General features: G+C 40.4%; 1 protein-coding gene across 2 annotated transcripts in view; it reads left to right on the forward strand.

The window, feature by feature from the left end:
- eng (endoglin) overlaps positions 1 to 6810 on the forward strand; it is a 40376-nt gene extending 33566 nt beyond the window's left edge. The window contains exons 12-14 of one of the 2 annotated variants that reach the window (XM_070989185.1): positions 2451 to 2561; positions 2647 to 2694; positions 2777 to 6810. In XM_070989185.1, coding sequence (XP_070845286.1) covers positions 2451 to 2561; positions 2647 to 2694; positions 2777 to 2898 — 281 coding nt within the window. In that variant the 3' untranslated portion in view covers positions 2899 to 6810. The remainder of the gene's footprint in view (positions 1 to 2450; positions 2562 to 2646; positions 2695 to 2776) is intronic. The other variant, XM_070989184.1, reaches the window with a different exon arrangement.
- Positions 6811 to 19819: the final 13009 nt, after the last annotated feature.

Genomic DNA, 19819 nt, shown 5'->3' on the forward strand with positions numbered 1-19819 from the left:
CCTCCAGAGAAAGCTAAAAGTTGGCATGTCAATGTTGCAGCACACTCTATGCGTTGGCTGACTAAACTACTCATCCATGCTTTCCTGCTTGTCCTCTTTGCTGTTTTCCTTTAACTTACAAAATTAGAAATGTTTTTTCTTGAGACTGGACTGAAACACAGGACTGGACCTTGTTGTAAAGGAACAATGTTGGTTTGGTAGGTCTGTTCATGTGGTTCCATTCATTAGCCCAATGTCAGAGATACAAGGGTTATATCAGCAGGACTAGCAGACTGCATTCTGTTGCAAGGCTTCAGTGGGCAGGGCTGAGTGCTCCATTCAGCAATCATTCCTGTTTAGTAGTTTTCATACAGAGGGCTCCAGGGAGTCACAGCACAGGCCTTCTGTCTGTATCCTCCTCTCCACCTGCACTGGAGCTTCTGCTTCCTGCTCATGTTTACTCAGCTTTGCTGTCAAAGCCTCACTTACACAAACTAACACGGCAACTGATTCGGAAAAAAGTCTCAAGAGAAAGCCTGCTCGAGTTGCTGTGATGTTTCTAGCCCATTCGGGGTCAAGGAATGTTCATCTCAGAAAGATCAACAAAGTCGGTTGGCTCTCTGGGTTGCAGTCAGCCCAGATGCCCACAAGATGTCGCTGTTTCAGTGCTCTGGGTCATATTTAATTCAGTTGATATTTGGTGTTGTTTAATTAGTTGGACTGCACACAATAATTCAAATACACATGATGCACAGAGTGGTGGCAAGTTTCTTCAAAACAAACCCACTGTCTTCTGTCCTTCATGTCCTCTCTTTAATGTACTTCAGGAAAGGAGAGCTGTAATGTATGAAGCCCAGTATAGTTCTTAGCCTAGCACACTCCACCAGGAGGCAGGAGGCAGCAGAGGCAGGTGAGAGAAACTCGTGCAAAGGTGATGATTAGTTTCTTCCAAATGTTCTGGTTACTTGTGGGAGGATCTCTACGGGTAGCAGAAGAAGGGGAGAAGAAGGAGCATGTGTCTGCATACAGTTTTTTTTTGATATGCAGTACATTGCATACATACGCTGGCTGTGTCGCAACAGTTTGACAGCCTGGTTCAGATACAGTGCATGCTGAAGAAGTCAAAGTTTAGATCATAATTATAGCTTTCCAAACGCCCAACTCCTGCTTTCTATATCAAAATAATTGAAACGCTGATCTTGGGGGGACATTTCAACGAAGCTTTTCATTTAGTAATATCTGGCATGTTTATTCAGTTTGAAAATTGCCTGAAAAGATCGATAACAGTGAGTAGTTAGTTTGTACAATCAGATGTTGGAGTAGTTAAGGGTGATGTCTGAGTGAAGGGGAAAACTGTCAACGATCTATTGTACAGCCTTTTTCAAATGACGTCTGTCTCAAGGTAATCCGTTCATGGCCTTAGCAGACCACAAAGAGTGAAGCAAAGCTGTGAGATGGCCTTGCCAGGCTAGTACAGTATGTCTGTGCCACAGCTCTGTCTGTCAGAGGCTTGAGCGAGTTTTAGTGTTTGCCTGTTCTCTTACTCTTTCAGAGCTGAATTGAGGGAAAATGATTTTTTTATTGCTGCTGGCTCAGGGTTTTATGTTTTCTATTAAGTTTGTTAGCAGTGAAGCACGTTGTGTGGGGCAAGCCAGCACACAGCTTGCCCAAAGAACAGCACCAATGCCAAACTTGATTGTAAATTGAAATCTGTATCATTAAATTAGAACAGAGAAAAAGATAGAACATTGTGGGTAGGCTGAGGTCTAGCCCTACAGAAGTAATAACTGTTATTAACTGCAAAGTCTTTGCTTTGTATTGTCATGGTAACAAGCAGGGGGCAAAGGTTAGCTTTAAAAGACCATACCATAGCTTGTTCAAAGGGAATATATTTTATTTTACTTTAGTCATTTGACAATCTATACTGTGCTATCAGTCTTTACATTGACCTTTTTGGGGGTCAAAAATAAATTGCCATTACGTGGTTATGTAGTTGAAAGCAGGATTTTCTTTAGGACAAAAAACATATTGGTCCATGCCAGGAAAACTCCTACATCTTGAATTCAAGATGTCGCCTAAAAACATAGTATTCACTCGACACACAGTACAATTACTGTTTGGGTGCTGTGTTGTACTGCAAGAAAATTTGCTGCAGGCAACCGTTACTTTGACTTCTTGTTTGCGCGGGTTCTCTGGAGAAATAAACCAATCAGAATAGAGCCAACCTTTGAACTTTCTGCTCTTACCCAAGTGAAACGTATTATATATCTCTTGAAATATTTACAATATATACAATACAGCGTTCACTGTAACCAACCACCTACTCTGTATCAAGAACATTTCAAGGCTCTGCAAATGTATTTTCATACTGTGTTGGGGTGAATGGCGATGTCAGCTTTGGCTGTGGTTGTTGTGATTGCTGTTGTTTAAATGAAACTTGCATACATTGTTCTTTCATGTCTATGTTTCAGGCCCACCGTGCTTTGATTTTGGCCTACCTGGTGTTTTGGGCATTGCATTTGGAGGGTTCCTGATTGGAGTATTACTTATTGGAGCACTGTGGTTTATCAAAATTAAAACAGGTACATTTATGACTAATAATATAAAGTTCGTTGTTGAAACTGGATTCGAATTTAGATTTGAATTGTCATATTCTGTTTAATTCAGGGTACCCAACTGGACTGGACATTAGCTCAACTGCAGCAAATCTTCCTGGTAAGGAAATGTTCGTTTCTTTCTTTCTGTTCATTTCTTGTCTTCTTTTCATCTAACTGGCTTCACCCTCGTCTTTCTTCAGGATGTCCCTGCTCAGGAGCAAAACGACAACCTGTTTCTACCAACCCTTCCCCCTCTGAGAACAGCAGCGCCAACGCTAGCATTGGAAGCACCCAGAGCACACCGACCAGCAGCATGGCATGAGATTATGGTAATCTCCACCACCAGCAGGACCACCATCTCCCTTCAAAGTCACCTATACGGGTTATGTGCTTTTGTCTTCTTTAGTAATGCTTAAAAAGCATTTCTCCCCTCCCTCCCGGCCCCCTTCAAATCCTCATTAAAAAGCACAACCCATGTCTTTGACACACCAAACCTGAAATGGATGTGATCTGGGAGTTTGTAATGGTGGATGGGGGGGAGGGCGTCGGGTGACAGAAAACAGAAGTCTAATCAATGGCTTCTGACGCTTACCTCTGCAGCCTCTCTGTAAAGTCAAGCTCCCAGACAGGAAGTTAAAGAGGGCAAGAGAAAAAAAAATTGGCTCCCACCAACAGGAAAAACAAACCATATCCCCCAAGAGCTAACAGGAAATTCACTGCATTCTTTCAATGAATTGTGCTTGTGTGATGGCAGCGCAATAATAGTTAGACAGGAGACAAACCAGTCAAAAGACCGACTTTGAAAAACAGATGAAAAGCTGTTTTGCATTCACATCCAAGCTGCAAAAATGCAACGGGCTTTTGGCTAGGTCAGTCCAAAAAGATATCAACAACACCTCGGGGTTTGAAAAGCTCAACATGTTAAGATCTCAAACCAGTCAATAAAATGCTCACTTCAAGGGGTATTTGTCTTAATTGGAGTTCGAGGTCAATGATAAACAGCTACCTCCTATTATTTAGAAGTCTGGAGCTAAGTTTCAACTTAACACTGGATTTCTCTGGTGAATTGATCTTATTTTCTGCCTTTTTTAATTTTTGTCTTTTTCTCTGTCACTTGTGGGTCATTTGAAACAAAGCTGTGGTGCCATTTGCTAACTAATAGCTGTGTCAGGACCCTCATATCAAAGTCAATCTTTCTTTCCCCAGAGAGACACACTTGATTTCCTAATAACTCCTCAAAACCAATCTTAGATCATATTTATGGCCCAAAGGTAGCAATACATTATGAAACATTGATAAAAAAAGTACTTTCAGTTATGTGAGCTCAGAGATAATCACTCTTATAATGAACATTACAGCATGCAGAGATACATGGCTGTATGCAGAGCTGAGTAATGGGCCCCTAATGAGGAGATAGTGCCAAAACTCTGCATATCAGACCTCAGACTTATATATGGAACTAAGGGCCACTCGTACAGCTACGCCCACAGGGTGGAGTTTCCCCACAATAGTCTGACTGGAGATGCAGTTCCAGTACTTTTCCTTTGCACAATCCATTCTCACCAGATTTTAGAATAAGTCTATCTCCACTGCCTGACAATTTGTTGTAACCACAATTTTTCACCATAGATTTCATGTGTATGATATCACACACACACACACACACACACACACACACACACACACACACACACACACACACACACAGAAAAATGCCTATATATTGCATTTAAGTGTTTTCAGGCCAGCCTAATCATCACCCCATAGACCTACATGCAGGTATTTATGGTGTATAAACCATTACTCTTCCTATGTTTGAAGACTGACATGAAGCAAGTATTAACTGTCCGACCTGCTTGCTCATATTCAATGTCTTCTCATTCAAAATGTAGCCAGACACTAATGCTCTGCCCTGTCTTGTGACTAGAGATGAGTGCCCAGAAGGGAAATCATTTTTAGACTAATGGATGTTATGGATCACCAGCGCATTCAGAGACTTTGACAAACAAGCAATCCTTGATCCCTGCTGCATCCTGAAGTGTTGCCACCTTGATGTTATGAAACTCCTTAAGACCTTCATTCATTGTGAAGGGAACCTTAGGTACAAACAGTAGGCTAAAATATTCCATAATGAAATTCACATTTAATTAGTATTTCTTGTGCCGAAGGAAATGAAATCGGCGAGATTCAAGGCAAATGTTTGTTTTAAACAAATGGGCTAGAAAACCCAATTTCCAGGTGAAAACTGGCAAACTCCGATATTTGGACTCTTTGTAGGTAATTTTGTTATATCTATATGTCTAAACCCCCAAAAACTGAGTTAAACACCTGAAAGCTTCTCCCCACTGTTCCCTAACTTTTGAACTCAAACTTCCCATTCAAGTCACCAGCTCTGAATACAGCCTGTTAGGACTCCATAGCATAATCAGTAGTAACCATATAGTATAAGACTGTATTTTGTATGTACTGTTTGCAACAATGCATTTGTCAATTGTCTGTGCTTTAACACCATGAAGACTGCTTAATGATATGGCAACTGTCATTTGAGAGAGATCTTGAGAGTTTCTTGTCAAAATTATTAACTTCTGCTCTCTACATTGGATAGGCTGCATCAGCCACTGCAGTGCTAATGCTAGACAGAAGCTGCACACACGCATAATCTGGACTTTCATAAGGACTACAACTGTAGAGTGACGGTTGATCCGTGAACCCACTGTTTGTTTCAGTGTACAGATGTAAATGTATTTTGTATTTTTATTGCCACTCTTTTACCTCTTTGAAAATATTCCCATCACATGTCAAGTCTTGTGATGTAAGTAAGCCATTTGTATCCACAGTACATAGCTTTGACACAAGCATCAAAATTGTGATGTTAAACTTTTCTTTGTATACATTTGACACACTGATTTAATGCACTGAAGCATATACTGTATATTCACACTCCCAGTAGTTACTCACCTTCTGATTTGGACTGCTAGAATAATTTATTCACCTTCAAACCTAATCTCAAAAACATCCAACCAACTGTGTAAAATGTGTCCTCATTGTACATGTGATCTATGTAGCTCATTACCCCTCTCTCACTCAGTGTGTGCATGCATGTACGCTTTTCTGTGCATTCCTGATTTTCTTTGTGTATTTGTGCAGAGATGGAGAACAAAGAGGGCCAGTACAAATTGCCACTTGAGTATTTGTGCAATATGATTAGGTAAACTTGTATTTAATGTCTATATGTATTTTTTTTTTTTTTGTAAGTGTTGTATGATATTCTTACTTTAATCCAGTTTCTTAACCTGCTTCCTTTTTGTATTTGGAGAACTGGGACAATTCCTAAAGCACTTATCAAATGCATAAGGTTTGCTTTGTGTATTAATCTTTGTTTTCAGTCTCATATAGATTAATATTTCGAGTGCGTGTCACATCACATGTCAAAGAAAGTACATTTGGTTCGTTACCCTTGTTTGACTTTTGCCCTTACACAAGATTCACCCTGCTGTCCCAAAACACGGCATATCTCTGCCGATACTGACATCCTGACATTGTATTTTCTGAAACTCTCACCACAGGGAAGCCTCCCAGTTAAAGATTCAGGACACACGAACTTGTCATTTGCAGGAAACATTCAAAATTACAACAGTGAAAATGTGGCAGTTAGTGAGATCATTTTTTATTTTTTATTTTAGGCAATTGCAACAATATTAGACCCACCCCCTGAATGTCAGGTATTCTGTACCTGTGTTAAACCGGCCCCATGAGTACCAGGTTCTGTCTGAGCACTCACAGTAAAATCAGACAGGCTGTCAGTTAATTCACTTGTTAACCCTGCAGACGCCTTCGTTACCTGTGACACTGTCCTCCTCCTCAGACACGGTTAATGAAATGTGTGTGTGTGCTTATACACAGTGTATTTACTGTGTGCGTGTGTGTGTGTGTGCATCTGTGTGTAGGTGTACAATAGGAACTATGCCTACATTTACGTGAGCGGATTATTCCAGCCTCTTAACAATGTCCATATTCTGAATTTTTACCAAAAAATCTGAAGCCTTAATGACATGCCAGAATGTCTGCTTTATAAAATGCAGTGTTATTTTTGTGCTAGAGTGGGCAGCCTTTTACCATTTAAAATGGGTCTATTTGTTGAGACATACTCAACTGATGTCATGTAATTCTATGTTGTCTCTGAAGAAATATATGTTTTGTCTGAAGTTATCTTAATAAAGTAAATAAGACAGACGTTCTTTGTGTTTTGTGGTGTCTTTCTTACGGCCTTGTGACCTTGTAATGCTGGAAAAAACAAACTCCCAGGATCTCTCAAGACAAGCATCATCCTAAAGTAATAATACAAGACACTTGGCAGAGTACACAGAATAAAGAGCCAAGAGTACAACTCACACCACAACTTATGAATAACAGTCGAAAAAAGGAAGCATGAGGAATATACTGAATTTAAGGATGCATTTGTCTTTGGGATTAATGTGTAGGTCGTGAAAATGCTAAATTATTTCGCCAGTCTTGTCTGCTCCAACTGCTGTGGCATTTTCACTTGATGTCTTACCGCAAATGTAGTAGGTGAGATTAACTTCTCTGTTTCTGATTTGATGGCACATCTTCATCAGAGCCGGCAGTGACTTAGCAACAGAGAGGAAAAGTTACTTTCAACACAAACTGAACACGTACGGTGTGGTTTGACATAATGACTAATGACAGGAGATCTCACAGTTTACCAGTTTGAACACATTAAATCCAGATTCTGGTGGTGTATCATGAGCGTGCAGCTTGCTGTCAGTGTGTAGCCCACAGTGGAGGACACAACATTAAAGCCTGGATCAAGTATTGTAAAAATACTCTCCAAATGTCCTGTGTTCAATATGTTACAGAAGCTAAAATGAGTAGAATTTTCCTTAAAAATAAAAACTTGTATGGACTCAAAAATAATCCCTTTCAGTCATCACTTATGACCTGATAGAAGTGTGTATCTGCAGTATCTGCACCCTCCACCAGTATTTTCTTATTTTGCTGTGCTCAGGATGTTTCTTAGTGTCAGTGTTTTGGCAGTGGGTGGGTAGCCCCAAGCCAATAACAGTAGGCAGGGTGGGCTGTGTTCTGGGAACCACAGATATAGAGTAAATATGCTTATATATTTACTGTACATTACACCTCGACTAGCATGCAGGTATTTATTTCATTCATCAGTTTTTTAATGTCATTATTTTCTGAGATGTTCTCACAGATTGGTGGTTAAAAATTGAACAGGACACCTGTTCTTTCTTGTGAAAATATGTTCATTCACATCATATAATAACGCCTGAACATTTCGTGAAGGGGAACTGGCAACGTCTGGCAGAGGCTCCAATTCGTGAGGTCTTCAGCTCCACGTCTGGATGAATTTGCATCCCGGGGGAGGTTGGAGACATAGAATCTGAGTGATCTATGTTCAAAGCTCTATTTCTGAAGAGGGAGGCCTCTTAGGCTTGGTTAGGCCATAGATGTCCTGAAGCAGCAGACAGGAGGACTTGAGGACTTAGAGAAGTCTTGCAAAGGTCTACCGCAGGGAATCCAGTGGGGTGTCCTGCAGGACTATGGAGTACAGAGGCTGTAGCTGCAAGTCATCCGGTGCATCTTTAACCAGACTGAGAGCTGTGTCAATATGTTTTCACTGGGTGTTGGACTCCACCAAGGTTGCCCCTTGTCTCCGATCGTGTTCGTGATATTCATAGACAGGATCTCAAGGCGCAGCTTGGGTGAGGAGAGTGTCCGGGTTGAGAACCTGAGAATTGCGTCTCCGTCTTTTGCAGATGATGTGGTTCTGTTGGCTTCATCATGGCTCGGATGAGAATCAGCACCTCCAAGTCTGAGGATATGGTTCTCCCTCATCTACTCCCTCCAGGTTGGGAGTGAGTCAATCTACATTCAAACATTCACCAAAGGTCATGAGCATTGAGTAGTGACCAAAAGAATATTTCCTCTGTGGGAGGAAGCTGAGGCAGTTCATGCATCTGATTAGGATGCCTCCTGAATGCGTCCTTTGGAGGTTTTCTGGTCACATCCCAGGGTATACTCAGAACTTACTGGAAGGATAACATATCTCATCTGGGCAGGAAACGCCTGGATGGAATGGAATAGGAGGGAAAACTTAGCCTGCTGCCACTGTGACCTGTCTTCGGATAAGTGGAAAAAAAAAGGGTGGATGATTTTCATCTAATTCAGAAGACCTTGACTTATGGGTGACCTGAAACAAAATGATCTTAAATAATAGAAAACACTGTAGTGTAATGGTGTTATGAGTCATATATAATCTTTATTGTTGGGTGAAATGAAGGAAATAATGGTGTTTTCGTCTATGTATAGCCTTTCCTGAGGTTTTGAGTCTTCCTTTTTCTATAGAAATTCAATTGTGAGCCCCGGCACACAATACATGTTTACAGAATGCCATCATCTCCAAATATGACCATGGAACCATTTGGCCTTGTACAATATACATTATGTGACGTGTGCATGTGTCTCTATATGTGTGTGCGTTCTTGCTTGCTTCTTCAGGTTGTTTACTTCTCAAGACAAATCTCTTCTTTTCTGCAAAATTGTGCCAGCTGAAATGTGTTTGTTATCTGTGCATAGAGCATGCAACAACGGCTCCAGGGTAAAACCAGTCCTCACAGCTCTGTAAAAATTAAGGTGTGAGTCGGTAAGAGGGACGGCTTTTCCATTTGTCTTGGCGGTGTCATAAAGTCATTGGGTTCATATGTGAATGAAGAAATAGATGTCAGTATTAATGGAGCTGTGAGCTGGAAGGATTTTTTTTTCCTTTTTTTTTTCATATGTCTTTGCAAATTGAATGTAAAGATATATAAAAGATGTATGTGTGGAAGAAAAAGAAGTAAAAGGCATTGTGTTATTGTTGCCAAGAAAATGCTTCCAAACCTTATACATTATAGTGAGTGAGCTAGGCTGTCAAGGACATCAGAGTCAGTAAAACATTAGTGTTACGCATTAGTTAGACTACTAGAAAAATATCTTCAGTCAACTAAGAATGAATGTACCATACATGTTAACTGTTAACGGTGTGGGTTAGCTCATAACCTTACCTGATCACTGAAAATGTTAATGAAAGCAAAATGTTTGCACGAAGATCAAACCATTGTTTCTGTTTTCTGAGATATTTCTGAAGCTTTGTTTTTCTTTTATTTCAGATGAGTCGCTCTTTCATTTCCTGCACTGTGTAGCAGCACACTCGAACATCAAGCAAAATTATTTTGCACAGTGACATATGGGATTATGCTTAATTTTGTCACTTTTTCTATGCCAACTCATTACATATTCAAAGATGTTAACAGTAATTCTGCAGTATGGAAGTGGGCCACAGCTCAGCCTATAGTGCTCATATATCTTCTGAACACTGTGTGAAGGGTAATATATCTACTTGACATGTGTTTTCATCACTAACATTTATTAATAACATAAGTTTCCTAAACAGTAGTTGAAGCAGCAACATTGCCTCTGGATGTTCTGCCTACAAGTTTGTGGTTCCACCATCATTTCAATGAATTCTTGCTGCTGGATGCCCACAGGAAAATGTTTCTAGATTTCAGTTTTAACTAAGCATGCTGTGAGAAAGAGACTGGGGATCAGACAAGCAGAGATGAGCTGAGCTGGTGCGAATAGATGTACTGTAGGTATGATCATTGGAGAGTACCAGTGACAGGTTTATATGTGATTAACACTGAGGAAAGGTCACAGTTTGGTGACGCTATGGAAACAACAATCAACATGTGGTCTATCCATCCACCCTGACCTCCTCCTGACTCTTCAAAGGTCACCTGACTTCCTCCTTGGCTCCCATCATAATTACTAAGGCCACTTGAGGTCACAGCCTAACAATAAACATAAATATGAGTCGTATAAGCTGCTTGGTGAGGACGGTCTGGTCAGATCAATGGGATCGTCTCACTCTGTAACCTTCAATAGAACTAAGGAAAAGGGCATCTTTAAGATTATGACTATGAGTTGTTCATCAAAACAACTACAGAATTACAGAAATATTTTCCTTCGACAGAATTTATATTTATTTTGGGATTCATTCTCCAACTTAAACATTTCATTGTAATTATTATTATTATGGTATCAATTAATTATCTCAATTGTCATTAATTCCATATAATTCTTTGAAACTACTGTGCAGTAATATGCTTTATCTAAATACCATTTCTCAAAAACATATCCACAAAGTGCTTTACAGAGATAGAAACAGGAAATATACAGTTCAAATAAGGCACACTTTAAACATTAATAAAAACAGAGAACGTGTGGTTGGGGAAAAAATGTGAGTCATAGGAGCCTTAACATTTTCAGAGTTTACCAATGACCCTGATATAGTTACGTACAGTAAAGGTCAAGTGTTTAAGTGTATGTCCCTGAGCAATGCGTAAGTACTCTACAAACTCAATTGTGTAGAGTTGACGGGCAACTATGATGAAATTAAAAAGATAAACTATGCCAGTATAGCTTTCATTATGGTGTTGGATTTGCCGGTAACACTGCATAATGAATTGCTGCAGGGAAGTGTCCCATTACATTTAATTACTCTGATAAATGGATTAACAATGACCACCACTAGATGGTGGTATATTTTTTAATTTCTCTGAAGACAAAGATGACATTGCCTATGAGCAGAAGAAGACAATGAGCCTCATTGTAAAGCAAAGTACTGAGCAACATTTGCTGTGAAATAATTGAATTAAATCAGTAATGAGGCAATGCGGTGGAGAAGCAATGGAAACGTGCTGCAGCCTTTAGAAAACAAATTGTGCCACGGAAAAGATCTGATTTGGACTAAACGTTCATATTTTCGCACATTGTTTGCAGTTCACATTATCATGTAGCTATACTTAAATACCTTTCTTGGAATCAGTTTAACAAATCTGTGACTGATCCTGACAGGAAGCCCAGAAAGCCTTGAGGGCATGCTGAATTCAGGAAGCTACATGTGAGCATAACTGAAGCTACTCGGAGTAAGCCGCCTCTCCCTCAGACTTTCACACCCTGAGGCGCTGTGCTGCACACAAGGTTGTTTACACACACCAAGATTGTGTATGGGCTGAGCCTCTCTCCCCATCTCTCACCCACACTCTGACGTTCACTCTCTCACAAGCACCCATACACTTGCCCACACCTCGCTGAGTATCTGCAGCCTGGACCAGGGTAATCCTCTAACTTATAAGCATTGCTGTGTGCTCGAAGCAAATTCCATTCCTTCAAAATACAGACACCTCTGAAGCTGATGTGTGGCCCAAACACCTCAGAGGTGATATAACATAGCTTTCTGTTCTTTTGTGTTTACTCTATTTGCTCAACTCCTCACTCTCCTGCATGCCAATAACTACTGAGCATGTATCATTTAATAGATGCAACATAGAGGATCTACTATATAACTGCAAGCAGATTTATATGAAGAAAAACTACTTGGACAATAATTACAGATATTACAGATGAAGAAAAGTGAATTTCATGAACAACAGGTGGATGGCTTTCTTGCCTGTTTCCTTTTTTGTGAGTTACATTAAAATTGATAAGGCACAGATGGGAATATGAATGCAAACAAAGTAGGCCCATACATTTTTGGTATTTGGGGAAAAACACTTAAACCTCCTAATCCGTGCCTTCTCTCAGTCAGTTTTTATATTTCTATGGCTCTAAAAGGATAATTACTTTCCAAAACCACAGTCGCCCCTTTTATCTATTTTATGAATGCTTTTATCACTGTGATGCATCATTTTTTTATCCAGAGGTCCTGCACACATGTCAATCCATTCATTCATCCACGTAGGGATCCACAATTGTTTGCACATCAGCTGACAGAAGTAAACCTCCCAGCATGTCCCCAGACTTCCCCACGATCTCCTCAGAAGAACACCTCCAAAGGGTGCCACCTGGGGCAGTCGCCACCAGTCGCTTAAACTGCCTCAACTTCATGGGAGGGGACAGGTCCCACTTCTGGAGCATTTTTGCCTCCACATATCCTGGCTCATCTCCTCATCCAGGTTGTCAGTGGTGCTCCAACTGAGCAAGTCATCCTTTTAAATCAGATACCGCCAGAAACAGTGCATTTCTAACTGCCATAAAGGTAAGTCTATGACTCTGACAGACATATCATATGACAGAGCAAAGGCATGACTGTTGAGTGCCTTGGCTGAGCAGCAGGATATGAAATGCTGTGTCTGTTATACAGGGAGCAACTTGCAGAGAATTCTTTTTCCAAAGGACGACAAGAAGGCACTAGAAAAGCGAAGCCAACGCAGAGCACAAAACTGCGGCTCCTCAAACGGCCACTTGAGGCTGCCTCCAACAGCAAGTCAAACTCCATGGAGCCCCGTATTAAAATGTCCAACTTTACAACTGACAAAAACATGTTTACAGCCTGGTACAAAAAGCCCTTGCAAGGATGAATTGTTATATAACTCACCTGTTTCATTTATACAAAGACTTCAAGTTATGCACAGTTGAGGGCGTGGCAGGTAAACAGTACAACCATATGCTATAATATCATACACTCATATGTCAGAATGTGAAAATTATTACATGTAAGGCCTTTAAATGTTACCGTACCGCTTGCTGTGACACCCTCGTGCTGATAAGGCACATTATTCCATCTGTCACACATACCTGCTTTGTGTTAGCACTTGCTGGATTTTATGCAAGATATGCTATGCTGTTTCATTGCGCTGCCCAAGTAAGCACAGTAAGCAGTGCTGCCACAGCCCCACCCCACGTTTGTTTTCAATATTCTACAAGAGTAATGTTTTTCCTTTAAAAATCGACTGCTGGAGTAAGACGAGGGGTACTAAACATTTTCTCCTTGAGCTTCTTGCCTTGTGATCAAGCTGAAGTGTAATTGGCCACAGCTAAATGCTTTGCAGGTATTGGGTTTTGTTTCTCTTCTGGGCTGGCTCTCTGCTTACTGCCACAACAGATTACACTTTTCTCATTCGTGTTGCTCTCTCTTTTAACTGCTGATGCTGGCCTCTCAGAGCGCTTTTCATGTTCACTGCTTTTACTGAAAATGGACTGACTTACAAAGTGCGCAGTTGAGGCGTGTTTCTGCATGTCATGTGCAACTTCATGTCACTGAACTCAGCCAGACACCTCAGAAACTAGATAGTTAAGCAACCCAGTGTTGTGTTTTGGTGGGCAGAGGAAGAATGGACAGTCGGCTCAGACTCAGCACACTTTGCCAGTTCATGAGAGGTAAGTTACACAACCAAAATATATAAAATATGTCCCTGGATAGGAACAGAATACTCTCAACAGTCATACCATTTAGTCACCACAGTGTAACCTAGCCCACCACAAAAGATCAATATCATTTTAGCACAATTGCTAACTGTCTTGTTTGACAAGTGCACTGTTTTAGATTATATGTCCAATTTAGAACAGTAAAGTGCATTACATCCACTTGTTACACTAATAACGATAGCGTTTCAGTAAATCATTACACTAGCACCTCATTAGTATATTCACAGAGACAACATATGAACTTATAGCCACAGGTGCAACAAATTAGATAACACTTGTCACAACAACACACAACCACCAAAATGCAAGTAAAAAAGCATCTAGAGGCAGGGCCACACTAGCTCCAACAATGATCTGATTGGCTGCTGATGTGCACCTGTTTGCTCCAGAGCACTTCATTGGCTGAACATTGAAAGATGCATCACAGTTTAGTTGATTGCGCCTGCAAAATCCACTTCAAACACATTTTCTACCTTGAAACTACTGCACTGCACCTGCACCAGAGAGCCTGAAAAGGACCTCCGAGTTTAAATGTGACTAACAACACTACACAAGCTTGGCTGTAATGCAATGTCCTTGCTAAAGTCAGGCCAACAGATATTCAGGCACCTTGTACTTGTCCTTCCCAATAAATACCATTGTTGTCCTCCACCTGAATTTTATATTCGCCTTTTCAAAAACAATTCCGCCCCAAGTTGCTTTGCTTTTTGACAGGTTTTGTGGTTATTTACATGCATAGAAAGTCACCAGAATGCAAGAAATGAAATGTCAAATGCTCAAATTTCCCTGTGGGATGACCCCCCAGAAATACCGAGTAACACCAGGCCCTGCTTTGAGTAGGAGCTCTTTGTAGAACATAAACAACAAAACAAAAAAATGACACACACACACACACACACACACACACACACACACACACACACACACACACACACACACACACACACACACACACACATATATATATGTTTTTACCACTGGGTTTGGCAATCAAGCCTTGGCACAATTTCACAGCTTAAGACACTCCTGTATCTTGTCTATCAAATGAAATGATGAGCGATCATTTGTCTTCTTATTCATTTCAATTCCATAGGGTGGCACAGAATGTATCGTGCTGATCCATGTTTGATCTCTTATCAACCATGTGAAGTCGTCAAGGAGATTTGCAGGATTTGATGTTTTTTTTTTGAAATAATTTTTCATAGAAATGTTTTCTTTCTCTTGTTTTTGTTGAGACCAAAATCATGATTGACCTGATCTTTCATTGCCATTTTCCTTGCAGGTGACGATGTTATTGCATCACCATTCAGTCTCTCCGAACTGAATGTGTGCCCACACTGTCGTGATGCTGAAACAGTCTGTCTGTTTGTTATAGTTTAAATTTGATTGATAAATTTTCTTCTGTGGAGGCAACCTAGCCCCACAGTGGCAGATATGGAAATAAGTGGAAAGGAAAATACAAATGTAAATTAGTGTAAGCAGTAAGTGTGGCTCCAGATAAACCCCTGACTGGCTATAAAGACAAGTGCCTGCGTGCACAGAATGCTGAGCACAGCTAGCCCCTTGTAAACAAAGCTTCTGCTATTTAGTTTCAGTTGGCTTAATTAGAATGAATGAGGGGGCCTTGTGCAAAGAGGACAGTTTTTTGTGGGTGGAGGGAGAGAGGAATTGGCCATGGTGGATGGAAAGCTGGACTGAGAGATAAAGTTACTAGCGGGTGGCATGGACCAATTGGACAATGACAAACAAAGCCTTCAGCCAAAAGCACAGCCGTAATGAATTTAGGGGAACAACATACATGTTGATGTGCGAAAATCAAATTATCATGATCATATTCCATGTTTTATCTCCACACCAGAGAGAAAATGTATGTGTGTGTGTGTGTGTGTGTGTGTGTGTGTGTGTGTGTGTGTGTGTGTGTGTGTGTTAAAGAGTGAGAGATGATGGTTTTAAGCATGTTTGAGGATGTGCATTTGCAGTTTTGCAGGATAATATTTAGTCCTACTGAGGTACTTCACCGTATGTTTTCAACATAACAGCACGGGAGACAGATTGTTGGTCCTAATCATTTTGATAACATTGTAATGATTACAGTGGGAAATGAAAATTACCTATTAAAAAAAATCCATGTTCAAACAATTGTGCATTGGCATTGAGCAGGATTTCATTTTTTTTTTGGTGAAAAATAAAATTCTGCTGTGGCATCTGTGGAAGAGACCACCAAGTATAAGCACCTCCTAACTATACATTTCATAACCTGAATACCTCTAAAAAAAAATACTTTGTGTATTCTTGAGTATTAGAGTTTTTAGCTGTACTCCTTCACTCAGTATGCTTGAATATACTATATAGCACTCCCTGTTTGCTGGTATTTATATGTTCCCGTGAGTTCTGTGCTGGGGTCAAAGGCTGTAAAGTGAGTGTACAGTCAGGTGGCTTCAGCACAGCTCCAAATCTGTGAGGTGTGTGTGTGTGTGTGTGTGTATGTGTGTGTGTGCGTGTGCGTGTGTGTTCGAGAGTAAGAGGAAGATGATGGTTTTATGTGTATTTGTGGGTGTGCGATTTCTTTTTGCAGGCTAATATTTAGTCCTTCACCATATGTTTTAAACATAACAGCAAGGGGAACAGTTTGTTGGTCATAATAATTTTAAATACCAGTGTAATAATTCTACATTATATTTTAAAATATAACATTATAAAATGAAAAAGACCTATTACAGTGAAATTTCCAGGCAATGTTGTCGAACGATCCTGCATTAGCATTGACTAGATTTTATTTTTCTTATGAAAAAATAAAATTCAAGTGCAAGCCAGCTTAGTGGGATATATTCATAAACAATACAACCGTTTTGTTTTTTGTTAGCTTTGTTTTTTCCTCCCCAGAAGGCAGAGTTATTATGTAGGGTAATGATTCTCTATCTGACGCCTTAAGTATGTTTGACTTCAGTAACTTCCATATGAGGGGGACTGTCAAAACATTAGCTTCATTTGAGGCAGCGTGATTAAATATGACCAGAGGTTTCTTTTGCCTACCAGGGTTTCTTTTCATTAGTCCCCTTTCTTTTTAAACTATTTAACAACCTAGATTTCTGCTGCTATACCTTAAAGGCCATATCTCTGCCAATTAATGCCTCATATTCCAACTGAAATCACATTTAGTCATCCTTTTTTGTTTGCAGAACAAATGTTTGCAGAAATGTCAGAAATCCTCTTTTTTGTCTCAGGTGGCTGGAAGGGCGTGTGCCAGCTGGGCTTGATTGACAGCAGCTGGCAGGCTGCAAGAGTGTCAGTGTTACACCACAGAGAACGACAGAGAGAGCAAACAAACTTACGCTATAGCCTCCATGTCATGGGCAGACAGCGTGTTGTTAGTGGTATTGAAGAGTTAAGGACCACACCAGCATCGAACTGGACAGAAGTGACATTTGCAGGTACATTTACATGCTCTTTAATATGCTGCAGCTGAGCAGCTAATTAGCTGTCTAGCATTCAAACTGATGTTAGCAGTTAATTTTTTTTTGGTTGCTTCTTTAGCAACCTACGGTGCGGGTCAAGATGCATGTTCCTATTTGTAAAGAGCATCGGAGGAAGACTTTAGCAGGAAAGCTGATGTGGTTGTTCAGAGTCTGCAACTCTTCTGTTTTGTAGCAGGCTGCGATCCCTCTTCCACCATGTCCAATAAAAATGCAGCGAAAGTGCCCTCTTGGATGCCCTGGTGGGAGATAAAGCATGATAAAGTGCCCTCTGCGGTGGCCCAGTGTGCAAGAAAGCCTGATAAAGTGCCCTCAGTGGTGCCCTTTCACTGCAGAAAATGTGATGCAGTGCCATAAACTGAGTTTGCCTATGCTTACCTCTAAATGGTTAAAAGCTCAGGGGTTAAAAGTTGAATTTGAGTGACATGATAAAACCATTTCAGTTTTAACCATAGTTGGAACTGTTTCATTATAAATGCACCAAAACTTGGTGCCCCTCCATATGCAGCTGGTGCTGTTTTTTTCACCACTGCCCCTCAGACAGCCTGAGCCCACCATGGCTCTGCCCATGACGTTACAGCTTTATGCAAGATTTGATTGGCTGCATCAAAATAAGGTCTCCAGATACATAGACAGATACCCAACAGTATTGTCAAAATAATGAAAAACTAAGGGACGCCAACACGTAACCAAAAAATCTAAAATTAAAACGTCTTTCTTTTGGTTTCAGACTTGTTTTTCAAAGGAAAAGCAGAACAAGTGATTTACAGAACAGATATGTATACTTTACTAGCCAAAAAAAAAAAAAGCAGTTTAATTTCAGTTGGACTTAAAGGACCAATGTGTAAGATTTAGTGCCATCTAGTGGTGGCATTGCAGATTGCAATCACCTGAATACCCCTGGCCTCACCTTCCCTTTCAAAGAATGTAGGGTTACAAAAGGTGCTCTCTGCAGATAGTTTTTGGCAATTTCATTATGGGCCTTTAAAATATGGGCAAAATACAATATACAGATTAAATAAAGTGCCACAGTTCACCCATCGTCCTTGCTCACCTCTGTTATAGCTTCATAGAACAATTCATTTGAGTTATGTTTTAATCAATCATTTTAAAAAGCAGAGGCAGGATATTCTGTTATATTTTTTGGTATATTTGTTAGTCCAGCAGTCAACAACTACACCTCTCAAAAACCTTTGACATAGGTGGGCTGTCAAAACCTCATGGGAGCTGTAGTAGCACCATAAAGCAGCAAAAAAATGAGAATAAGGAAAGCATCTCTTCCATGCCCACCCACAGACATGACATATTGAGGGTGTGAGGTCACATCCACATAGAGAAGGTGATAATGACCAACATTTGGGACAAAGACAGAGACTGGAACTCAATCAGGTATGTGTCACACCGGGTCTCGTCAACTTTAGGACACTGGATGACCGAGTGCCTGTCGTTAAATGTGAATGATTAAAACAAAAACAAGAAACAAAAGACTGAAATGTTCACCTGAAGTTTTAAGGCTGTAGACGAAAAATACGATGAACACAAAATGTACTACATTTGACATTAATGAATACAGTTCATCTACATTTAGTTAGAAATGCATCAGGCGCTGAACAGTGGTGATTAATCAACATGTCCCAGCTCAGGTTGCATTGTCTCCCCCATACGTTCGGTATATAAACAACAATAACACAGAGGTTACTGTGTGATGTGTTCAAACGCGAACAAGTCGCCCATATTGACTTTGTGTCACCCTACCACTTGGCCTTTTGTTTTGGTGGGGATAGCCTGTCACTGAGATGGCAGTGGAGGGAGGGAAGATTTCTCTGAGGAAAGACGGCGAGGGAAAGGTCATGGTGAATAAAAGGCTTTTAATCTGAGTACCTTGTGTCCTGTGCCCAGGGAATATCAAAGTCATCCCATTTCTAGTGAGGTCAGACCAGGGCAGTGTCCCTGTTTTGCCACTCTTCTCCTCTCTTCTATGTTTGTGATGCCTAAATACCCAGGGTTGCAGAGTTTTAAGAAAAGGTTGGAAGCTGGATGGCATTTTGTCTTACTGCCTCTCTGCCTATGTCTGTTTCTGTCCATTGTGTTCTTGTGCAAAGCTCACTGCATAGAGATAAGATATCAAATGTGGCTCTGAAGCTTAAGGCTTTGCAGTGTTACCATTCTCAAACACAAGAAAGACTAGATAGTGTGTTTGCTGTCATTTTGTTTGCAACCATTGAATAACTGGAACAAGATTGTGTCATTTTGCCTGATTCAGATTTAAATGCATCACAAAAGCTACTAAATGTCTGCAGGGTTTGCACAAGTCTTTACAAGGAAAGGATGCTGGCTTCCATACAGGCAATGCTTTTGTTATATAACATGTTAGGGAGTGTTTGTCCGAGCATGACAGTGGAGATAGACAGATAGTAAAGTTTTAATTTGATGTCACCAGTGTTGTCAGCTTTGCAAAATCTCTGGCCCTTTATTTTGGAACTC

Source organism: Chaetodon trifascialis, chromosome 20 (genome assembly GCF_039877785.1).
Source record: "Chaetodon trifascialis isolate fChaTrf1 chromosome 20, fChaTrf1.hap1, whole genome shotgun sequence".
In the NCBI taxonomy this organism is placed as follows: domain Eukaryota; kingdom Metazoa; phylum Chordata; class Actinopteri; order Chaetodontiformes; family Chaetodontidae; genus Chaetodon; species Chaetodon trifascialis.